At 39.0% G+C, this 10,898-nt stretch overlaps 2 protein-coding genes across 2 annotated transcripts; both read right to left on the bottom strand.

Annotated features, from left to right (window-relative positions):
• Nucleotides 1-339: 339 nt before the first annotated feature.
• Nucleotides 340-2,635, bottom strand: LOC105192638 (uncharacterized). The gene is made up of 3 exons (XM_011156909.3): nucleotides 2,490-2,635; nucleotides 846-1,154; nucleotides 340-709 (listed from the first exon to the last, which is right to left on the bottom strand). Exons 1-3 carry the CDS (start codon nucleotides 2,608-2,610, stop codon nucleotides 651-653), a joined length of 489 nt encoding a protein of 162 aa, XP_011155211.3. The 5' UTR covers nucleotides 2,611-2,635; the 3' UTR covers nucleotides 340-650.
• Nucleotides 2,636-4,608: 1,973 nt separating this feature from the next.
• LOC112589094 (uncharacterized) lies at nucleotides 4,609-6,334 on the bottom strand. Its single transcript, XM_025301062.1, has 2 exons — nucleotides 6,250-6,334; nucleotides 4,609-4,932 (listed from the first exon to the last, which is right to left on the bottom strand). The coding sequence occupies exons 1-2, from the start codon at nucleotides 6,269-6,271 to the stop codon at nucleotides 4,625-4,627; spliced, it is 330 nt and encodes a 109-aa protein (XP_025156847.1). The 5' UTR covers nucleotides 6,272-6,334; the 3' UTR covers nucleotides 4,609-4,624.
• Nucleotides 6,335-10,898: the final 4,564 nt, after the last annotated feature.

Here is a 10,898-nt window from a genome sequence, read left to right as displayed (position 1 = left end):
ACGGCCGAAATTTTCCCGAAATATCCTTTCCACGAGATATGTAATACAAAACGAAAATTGTGCGGAAAAAACAAGAGCGCGAGTCGAAAGCGTCTCGAAGTGAAAAGTACCGACCGGCCTGCTTTGAGAATCGCATCAATTGTATTCCAAAAGTCCATTCTGTCAAGACCTTTCGGTTTTTCTGTCGCGAGAGAAATCGCATCCACGATCAGAAAGCCAGATCGAATTTGCACCGATACATACATATTTAGCATCATCAAGACTGACATAAATCATCCGAGGCGAACACCAGTCGCGGCGAGGTAGGTAGTGATCATGCCAAACAGGATCAATGGTTGCTCATTGTTAATATTTAATTAGACAGATACATTCTTGCCTCTTCTTGCATTGAGTATCGTATACAGCGTATAGTTTGGCGTGCAATCGGTTATCGTCGGAGCGGGTCTCTCGTCGCGCGGCGTTGTGTTACTTGACGTTCTCGTACATATTTATATGTGTATGCGGAGGAAGATTCGCAGCGCGATTCGAGAGAGCTGCTACGGACTAAACGGAAATTCGCGACAACGGCCTAAAACACGGTTTTGCCTGGACGTTTGCTATTCTACGCTTCGTTTCGCGATGGATCTGCCGAATCGACGACTGACGATCCTTCAGGACAATCTCACTCCGCCGGATCCGGGGCACTCTCCTTTGCTCTTCACGATCAGTTCTGCAATGCGAGAGTATGATTAGCGATCAGTAACATCAATGTAAAGTCAATGTAAAGTGCTTATCGTTAGACGCAGGTCTGAATTATCACGGCAATTCTATCTGTCTATCTCCGATTCTATTCCCGCTTTACTCACTTGTTCCCATCTCGCAGTTGTGAACGTCCAGAGCGCACTGCGTGCCGAAGGTCCTCGGCTTGAAATTGGCGTCCGCAGGATCGTGAACGCAGACAGGATCGTAAAAGTCGTCGCATTCCTTAGCGCAGTCCTTCTTACTCTTCTTCGCCTCCTTGGCAGCCTTGATGGCATCCTTTACGTCCTTCGACGCGGTCGCTGCTTCTTTGATCTCCTTGGGCTCCTTTATTTCCTTCATGGTGGTCGCCTTCGCGTCGTCAGGGAGAGCGTAACCTTCTTCGCAAAATGTGAACATGCTGAGGAACGCCATCGCTGGGGAAGGTTCAAAGAACAGTATAGGAGATTAGAGATGGTTCAATCTCTCGACTTGTAATATTCAAGACACAAAGTGGAAAAATAAAAGTGCGATAAAATTTCTCTTCTCCCGAAACAACGGGGGAGAAGATCGCGCTCCATCTTCAGCTGCAACATTGTTTGCGCGGAACACTAGAGCTGCCGATAATTCCCTAACGATCGTAACATCACAATCGTCTCTGATCGCAGATTGGTATCGAGTAATTTCGAGCAGTCGAAGTAATTTTCGTAAGCTTACGCGTGTCGCTGGGTTCTACGAGAGAGAGAGAACGGTATTACGTAAATCCATTGAAGGTGACTTAGTATCTCGTTAGGAAGCCGTTGGCGGCCTTAATACGCGTCTCTATTGGATGATTGCAGCTTTGTTGAAATCAAAGTTTATTCCGAATCGAGATCGGCACGCTCCCGACGATTGCGACGCTTCTTCACTCAAGGCCACTTACGCCCACGCCCATTTCAAGATACTTCCCTCGATTTTTAACCGGTCTGATTTTTCCTTCGCCATTTTGGAAGTAAATGACGTTTTTGCGTAGATAATCGTAAACGATCATAAACGATGATTCTCGCTTATCGCTAAATTATCGCAAATAATTAACTTTGAAAAAAAGCTCGTGCGATTCTGTGACGTGATATCAGCCGAGATCGAGGCAAACTCTAAATCGACGCAATCGATTTACGAAGAATGCGAATTATTCCCGTAATGACACCGAGGCCCTTTGTAATTTTTCGAAATTTTTATGACTCAAGCGTACAACTGATTAGAAATTCTTGGTTAAGAATCTTTTCTTAGGCAAACTCTAAGGAGAATCGTGCGAAAGCAAAATGACACGTTAATCGGCTAATAAATTGCAGATACTAAACGATATTCTATTACGCGTGCGACGTGCTTGTAATTATTTTTCTAATTGTGTATGCTTTAAACTACACGTACACATGCGTATCAATAATTATAATCAGAAATTTATACTGTTTTCAAAATTATCTCGCACGATGTTTTTTTACCGTTCTCATTTTTGGACGCGCACAAATATAGAGGCGGCTGAACTCAACAATCAGTCAACGAAAAGTACAAATTTTCCGAGCCAATCGGTAATTTCGTCAAGCTTTTAGCTGCTTATATAAACGAATCCGATTGAATTGAAAAAAAAAGAGGGATTATAAATAGTAATCGTCCTGTAGAGCGTGTAAGACCGGTTGATAAAACGAAAGCGCATAAAAATACGAAGAAATAGAAAACGAACCGATTGTCGCGTTATTAAATCTCGAACAATCGCCGATGCAGAGTTTTCGTACCTACTATAATTGCCACCTCCATTGTTCCGACTGATCGTTGGCGCGTATGAAAGTCAGCTTCAATTTCCAGGCACGGTGAATGGAGAGCCGTCAACAGAGGACTGACATATTGTATCACCATGCTACGTTTATAACCGAGCGTAGCGATAAAATGCATCCCCACCTGCAGGGAACTTGTACAACGCATTATGTCCGTCTCGTGTGCGTTGGGTTAATTATGCTAAATATAGCGCGCAATTTCTATGGGGTCCACGCGTCTCATTGAAGCAGTCGTGTTTCGTTTCGAACCGCTAACTGGATGAATCGATAATCGCCAACGAATTAATCAGGTAGCTTTCGATTGTCACCGACAAGAACGCTCGTCGAAACGGAGTGACGCTGCGAGCGATCGCATTTTGCCGAAATCAAGTGATGACGCGTATACTTGAAAAACTACGTGGAAAATTAAGGATAAACCCGGACGGATTTGAAGACAACAGGATCAGGACACGCGGGCAGACTCTTCGGCGTTTCTTTACTCCCGATTAGAAGATGACACGTCCGCCTCTAAGCGAGTCGAAAGCGTCTCGAAATGAAAATGAATACTGACCGGCCTGCGACCAAGGTTCGTGGCAGTGTCCATTGTCCGCGAACCTTAGGCGGTTCTGGTATCAATTTTGACAACCGAAGGATGATTGTCTGGACGACGGAAAATCGACAAGTAAAACAACAACAACAGCTAAGAGAATCACAAGCTTTCGTCGCGAGTTGACGTGACATAAAACGCTATTCTTCATTATTATTAGAGGAGAAAATTCGTTAATAAATAAGAGTCTGTACATATTTAAAGTGAAGAAAAGTTCTTTCTTTTCTTAAAAAGTGTTGCCCAAATTCATTTCGCGAACCCGGTATCCGTGAGACGGTCGCATGTTAGTACAATATTTAGCATCAAGACTGACATAAAACATTCAAACATCAGTTGTGTCGTGGCGAGATAGGTAGTGATGACAAACAGGATCAAAATGGTTGCTCATTGTTAATATTTATTAGAGAGATACATTCTTGTCGCTTCTTACATTGAATATGGTATACAGCGTATACGATACTCAATGTAAGAGAGTCTCAATGCAAGTTTGACGTGCAATCAGTTATCGTCGGAGCTCTCGTCGTGCGACGTTGTGTTACTTGATGTTCTCGTATATATTTACAGTCATGGACGGAAGAATTATGAGAGAAGCTTAACGTAACTCATCGACAACGTCATGAAACATTGTTGAACAACTACAATTAAACATATCTTCAAGAACTGTGAGACGAAGATTAAAAGAGGTGGGTTTAAAGAGTTGCGTAAGTAGACGTAAACCATAATTAATAAAGTGCATAAAAAGAAACGTTTAGCTTTTGCAAAAAAAATATGTAAATAAGCCATTATCATTCTGAAAACGAATAATATGGAGCGATGAAAGTAAATTTGAATTATTGAATAAGAAAAGAAAGCACAGCATATGGAGGAAACCGAATGAAGCTCTAAAGAAGCAATATGTTGTACCAACAGTCAAGTATGGAAGAGGTGCAATAATGATGTTGCTGATAAATATACTGACATTTTAAATGAAAACTTAGAAGAATCAATTCTAAAAATGGATCTCGATAAGAAATGAATGTTTCAGCAAGACAATGATCCGAAGCGCACAGTAAAAAAACGAAACAATTTTTCCAGAATTATAAAATAGAAATTTTTGAATGGCCTCCACAAAGTCCGGACCTTAACCCAATCGAAAATTTATGGAGTTCCATTAGAGAAAAATGCAATAGCGCGTCGAGGGAACTGCTATGGACTAAACGGAAATTCGCGACAATGGTTTAAAATCCGGCGTAGAATAGCAAATGTCCAGACAAAACACGATTTGCTGCCTAGACATTTGCTATTCTACGTTTCGCTTCGCGATGGATTGGCCGACCGACACTCGTTCAGAACATTCCGCCGGATCCGGGACACTCTCCTTTGTTCTTCACGGTCAGTTCTGCGATGTGAGAATATGATTAGCGATCAGTAACGCAGTCAACGTAGTTGTGTTTATCAAGGCTTCCGTTAGACGCAGGTCTGAATTATCACGGTAATTCTATATCTGTCTATCTCCGATTCTATCTCCGCTTTACTTGCTTGTTTCTATCTTGCAGTTGGGAACGTCCAGAGTGCGCTGCGTGCCGAAGGTCTTTAGCTTGAAATTAGCATCCGCGGGATCGTGAACGCAAGCAAGATCGTCCCCGCATTTCCTAGCGCAGTCCTTCTTATTCTTCTTCGCCTTCTTGGCAGCCTTGACGGCACCCTTTACGTTCTTCGACGCGATCGCTGCTTTTTTAATTTCCTTAGGCTTCTTTGTTTCCTTCATGGTCGCCTTCGTGTCATCAGGGAAAACGTATCCCTCTTCGCAAAATGTGAATATGCTGAGGAACGCCATCGCTGGGAAAGGTTCAAAGAACAGTACAGGAGATTTAAGCTGGTTCAACCTCTCGACTTGTAAATATTCAAAACACAGGATGGAAAAATAAAAATGCGATAAAATTTCTTTTCTCCCGAAACAATGGGGGAAAAGGTCGCACTTCATCTTCAGCTGCAACATTGTTTGCGCGGAACGTAATTCCGCAGCCGATAATTCTCTAACGATCGTGACACCACAATCGTCTCTGATCGCAGATTGGCATCGAATAATTTCGAGCAGTCGATATAATTTTCGAAAGCTTTCGCGTGTCGCTAGACTCCACGAGAGAGAACGGTAACTTTACGTTTATTACGTAAATCCGTTGAAGGTGGCTTAGTAGCTCGTTAGAACACTGCGCGGCCTTTAATATGCGTCTCTATTAGATGATTGCAGCTTTATTGAAATCAAGGTTTATTCCGAATCAAGATCGGCACGCTCCCGACGATTGCGACGCTTCTTCACTCAAGGCCACTTACGCCCATGCCCATTTTAAGATATTTCCCTCGATTCTTAGCCGGTCAAATTTTTCCTTCGTCATTTCGGAAGTAAATGACGTTTTTGCGTAGATGGTCGCAAATGATAATTCTCACTTAGATTATCTCAAGTAATTAATTGAAAAAAGAAGCTCATGCGATTCCGTGATATCAGCCGAGATCGATTAGCATCGATCTGAATCAATGCAATCAATCCACGAAGGATGCGAATTATTCCCGTAATGATACCGAGGCTTTGTAATCTTTCGAAACTTTTTATAACTGAAGCGTATAATTGATTAGAAATTCTTGATTAAAAATCTTTTCTTAGGTAGAAAGCAAAATGACACGTTAATCGACTAATAAATTGTAGATACCAAATGATATTCTTACGCGCGATATTATTACGCGCGCGACATGCTTGTAATTACTTTTCTAATTGCGTATGCTTTAAATTACATGCATACATGCGTATCAATAATTATAATCAGAAATTTATACTTTTTTCAAAATTATCTCGCACGATGTATTACCGTTCTCACTTTTGGACACGCACAAATGTAGAGACAGCTGAACTCAACAGTCAGTCGACGAAAGTACAAATTTTCCGAGCCAAGTCGGTAATTTCATCAAGCTTTTAGTTGCTTATACGAACGAATTCGATAATTGAAAAAAGGAGGAATTATAAATAATAATCATTCTGTAGAGCGTGCGAGACCAATTGATGATTGAAAACGAAAGCATAAAAGCACAAAAACATGGAAAGCGGACCGATTGTCGCGTTATTAAGCCTCGAACAATCGCCGATGCGCGGAGTTTTCGCACCTATTATAATTTCCACCTGCATTGTTCTGATCGATCGTTGGCGCGTATGAAAGTCAACTTCAATTTCCAAGGTGAATGGACAACCGTCAACAGAGGACTGATATATCATATCACTATAGTACCTTTATAACCGAGCGTAACGATAAAATTCATCCCCACCTGCGAGGAACTCTCATGTGCGTCGAATCGATAATGTTGATTATAACGCCATTTCTATAGGGTTTACGCGTCTTCAAATCGAAGCAATCGTGCTTCGTTTCGAACCGCTAGCTGGATGAACCTGTAGCGGCGACGCGCAGCGTGATGTAGCGACGATGCGCAACGCGATAGCAACAACGCGCGTTTGAAATGCCGAGATGCCGATTTTAAATCGATTTAATTGAAGATCGATTAAATCGGAGCCTAAAAGATCGATTTCAAATCGATTTTCTGGAATTGAAGCGATTCAAGAATCGATCTATAAATTCTGAAAATCGCCAACACGATTTTATCAGTTTCTACTAATAATATAGATTTTTTTTTATTCTTTTTAGTTGTAATATTTGAACTCACTTAATGGCTACACGATGCACATTACGTTGCCTTTAGGCAACGATGTCCCATGGGCGAAAATTTTCAGTGGAACGGAACGCGCGAACCAATCACAGCCACTCCATATAATAGTATACAGGGTGTCTGGAATGTGATCATTAATATTTTGTGTACTGGTAGAACTCGTTAAAATAATTAAAAAAGTCCTGTGCCATTTTACAATTTTTTCAATATTTATTTCGTAATTAATTAAAATGTGTAAACGAATGAACGCACGAGAAAGCGACAGGACGGGCTCCGTGTATAAAAAGATGGCTTACCTCGCACGGCGAAAGGCAACCGTAAGCGACAAGAGGCATGCGTGCGCGACGAGGAGCGAGCGAGCGCGAACGACGAGCGAGCGAGCGCAAGCGACAAGAGGCGGCCGCCCAGCGCTCTCTACGCGCTCATTGGCTCATATGTTTCAATTAATAACTCGATAACTATTGCCAATTTGACATTACGGTACATGACTTTTCTTCTTGGCTGCACCCAATCTACCAGTACACAAAATATTAATGATCACATTCCGGACACCCTGTATATTATACAGGGTGTCTCAGAACTTTGGGACACGGGCTCCGTAGGGACATGGAGCTAAGTGAGAAGAACAAAAAAGTCCTCTACCATAATGTGAAAATCGTAATAGTTTTTTAGTAATAACCGTGTAAAGTTTGGTGTTTTCCACGCCCATCGCGACCTATAGACGCTCCGCGGCAAGCTGTGTGCGTAGGGGCTGAGCAATAACGCGTCTCGTGCTGACTGTCGCGATGGCGTCTTGGCGCTTTGACGCCGTGCGACGGTCAGTGCGAGACGCGTTATTGCTCAGCCCTTACGCACACAGCTTGCCGCGGAGCGTCTATAGGCCGCGCTGGGCGTGGGAAACACCAAACTTTACACGGTTATTACTAAAAGACTATTACGATTTTCACATTATGGTAGAGGACTTTTTTGTTCTTCTCACTTAGCTCCATGTCCCTACGGAGCCCGTGTCCCAAAGTTCTGAGACACCCTGTATATGTATGTATATATATATATATATCATGTGGTCTTAACTATTTTGAACGTTTTATTAAGTTCTAACCTAACATGTATTTTTGATAAATTCCTAATCAATTTCATACATTTTGTAGAAAATATTTTAGTATCCATAATCAGCAGTAGTACAAAATTTTATTTCTGTTTGAGTCATTTTTGGAGGATGCTTTTTATATAATATATGTCGCATCTTGTTATATATAACATTTGTATTTTTAATTGGCAATACATTTTTAACATTATTTTTTTTATCGTTTATTCAAGAAAAAAATTTATAAGAACAAATTACCTACTATCGCATGCACAACTAACTAACTTTTGTTTAAAAGTAATAATTTAAACTTTATAAGTAAATTAAATGTATTATTGAGTTTATCAACAATTTAATAAATCTATTATATGAATTTTTGTTAATCTTTCTGTAATACTTTAAATATCTCTAACAATAAATTATGTATTAAATACTGATATAATTATTTACATGTGATTACTTTTTGTATTTCTGTAATCTTGAATAAAACAAGATAATATATTGCCTGTTCTTTTTGTCTTCTTAAATGAGGCAAAACGTGTTTCCTGAAAAGCGGAAATTGTTAAATGAAGATCAGTATAGTCAGGAAGGGATACGAGAAACTAGGAAAGCTTTAAAAGAATTACAGGACTACTGTTCCAGTCCAGATTGCAATCCTTGGAAGATGGTTTTAAGGCTAAAAGATCCTATAAGGTAGATTAAAAAGTACAGCTTGTTATATATAATATTGAAATTATTTTAGGTAAGAATATGAACAAAGTTGAAACTACATATTTAGTGATAGGTATGATTATTGAACTTTTTTATTATATGATATGATTATTAAATTTTTTTAAGTTCGCGAGATTTATAGAAGGAGATTTACATTTGTATGAAAATGAAATTGAAGAATACGATGCGGAAGTTTCGAAAATTCTCGACGAATATACAGATGATGAATATTAATAAATATAAGTACTTGGATCAAATATGTTTTCATATTGGAAACCAGTTTTTTAGTAAAGTTTAGTAAAGTTAATTATATCCTAAGGACAGTTTAGATCAGTATTAACCGTTTGAGTCCCAAGCAGCGCGATCGCGCTGTTCAGATTTTATGTCGAGAAAACCCAGTACATTTCGATCATTGTGGACAACTGACGGTGCGTTACCGATTGTCGAAGTCGCGCGCTCAGATTTACTGAAGCAAGTATATCACACCGATCCTTTTAATGTAAATAGTACATTTTATAATAGGTAGAATAATACTATAATAATGCAATAATACATTACAAAATAAAAATTTTTATTTCATTGTTATCTTCTCAATAATTTTTATCGAACAAAACTTGAAATATTTATAAATTTACAGTACGCATATGTAATAATACAGATGTATTTTATAAAATAACGAATTACAAATTAACAATATTTTTGTGTTATGAACAAATAATTTAAATGGAGAGTAACAATTATAATTTGTGACATCGGTGTTTATCAAAACATGTTGGATGGATTCCTTTTGCTTCGTTGCTCCGTTGCTTCGTCTAATCATTTTGAAACACACAATTATTAACAATGAGAAACACTTACGCAAGAATACGTCCGATCGCTTTGCAAACTACAATAAATGTGACAGAGCGATGAGAAAAAGACGAGAATCGCGTTACCTAACAAATACAAGAAGCGGTATTGGTCCGATTGGGATTCATCGATGTAAAATAAACAAAGCGCTATCGCGCTGCTTGGGTCTTTTCATACTCATTTATAGAAAGCGCGGTTGCGCTGTTTGGGATTCTTCGACAGTGTTTTTTCAATACCCTCTGGGACTCAAACGGTTAAATATAGCGTTTATTTGAATTTATATGAAAATAATCGAAACTGCGAGATAGGAGGTTGTAAAAATTTGATTTAAAGTTTGTTCAAATATATTTCTCTGATTAATATCTTAGAGAATAATATAATAGGCTCTTTGTTGTCATATTTGTAACAGATTCCGGCGAAATACTTGTTTCATGTAGCATTTGTAATGCGAGCGTAACATAATATCGCTTATGTACATATATATTGATAAATTTCTGTAATAGAAATCTCATTTTTTAAACAGTAGTGGAGAGAGAGAGAGAGAGAGAGAGAGAGAGAGAGGGGGGGGAGGGAGAGAGGGAGAGAGAGAGAGAACGGTCTTTCGTACGTATATATTTCTGTGAAATATTTTTTGACAAGTTTATATCATGTGTTTTTGGAAATGTATGAAAATAAGCATAATATTATATACATAATAAGCATAATATTAATATTTCGACAATTGATCAAACTCTTATTTACTTTTATCCCAGACATGTATGATGATTGAATGTGAAATATTTTAAATCCATTTTCAATATATCTTACTGGAAGAAGGTAAAATATCTGGCATGCAGCTTTCGTACGATCAATCCGATGGTAATTCTATATTTCGACACGAAACAAATTGTACGAATGTTACTTGAATAATTTACACCATTCGGACAATGCATATATATCATCTGTATTAATTTAAGCTAATGGTGCCAGTCCGATTGTTGCTTAACTTAGCCTTACAAAATCCACTTAAAAGATCCTGTTGCGATTTAATTTACTTCTGGATCTATTTGGAAATGCAAAATTGTTGTTGAGGTAAGGAGCAGGAGCGAAGGATATCGCGTTTCATTAATGATACATTCATACTTTGCATGTTAGCCTTTTATTTTTACTTTGAAAAACAAGAAATCATCCTTTACACATTATAGAATTCGCTTCGCCATATTCATAAGGTTGTAAGCTGCGATAAACGTGTCTGTCATGATACAAATGTTCTTAGGTAAAAAGCCGCTTTTTTTCATCATAGTCAGGAATGGTATTACTACATTCGGCATTATTACGTTCATTCCAAAGTCTATGGCCGTCTTCATCACTTTGCGAAGTGCCACACGATTTGCTTCACCTATCGTGTTTAAGCAAGTGCAGAACGCATCCTTGATTGTTTCTATTGTTTTTGTTGGATTCATGATTGATA

Source organism: Harpegnathos saltator, unplaced genomic scaffold (assembly GCF_003227715.2).
Source record: "Harpegnathos saltator strain DR-91 unplaced genomic scaffold, Hsal_v8.6 scaffold401, whole genome shotgun sequence".
Classification (NCBI taxonomy): Eukaryota; Metazoa; Arthropoda; class Insecta; order Hymenoptera; family Formicidae; genus Harpegnathos; species Harpegnathos saltator.
The sequence above is the reverse complement of the archived record's forward strand: the minus strand, read 5'-3'. Positions and strand labels throughout refer to the sequence as shown.

Bases quoted from the DNA above. Each gene is read 5' to 3' on its own strand.
- LOC105192638 (XM_011156909.3), bottom strand. From the start codon at position 2,610: ATGGTGATACAATATGTCAGTCCTCTGTTGACGGCTCTCCATTCACCG. The intron at 1,155-2,489 runs GTACGAAAACTC...AACCTTCCCCAG, and splicing joins GGAGGTGGCAATTATAGTAG to CGATGGCGTTCCTCAGCATG. The intron at 710-845 runs GTGAGTAAAGCG...CTCGCATTGCAG, and splicing joins CAACTGCGAGATGGGAACAA to AACTGATCGTGAAGAGCAAA.
- LOC112589094 (XM_025301062.1), bottom strand. From the start codon at position 6,271: ATGCAGGTGGAAATTATAATAG. The intron at 4,933-6,249 runs GTGCGAAAACTC...AACCTTTCCCAG, and splicing joins GCAGGTGGAAATTATAATAG to CGATGGCGTTCCTCAGCATA.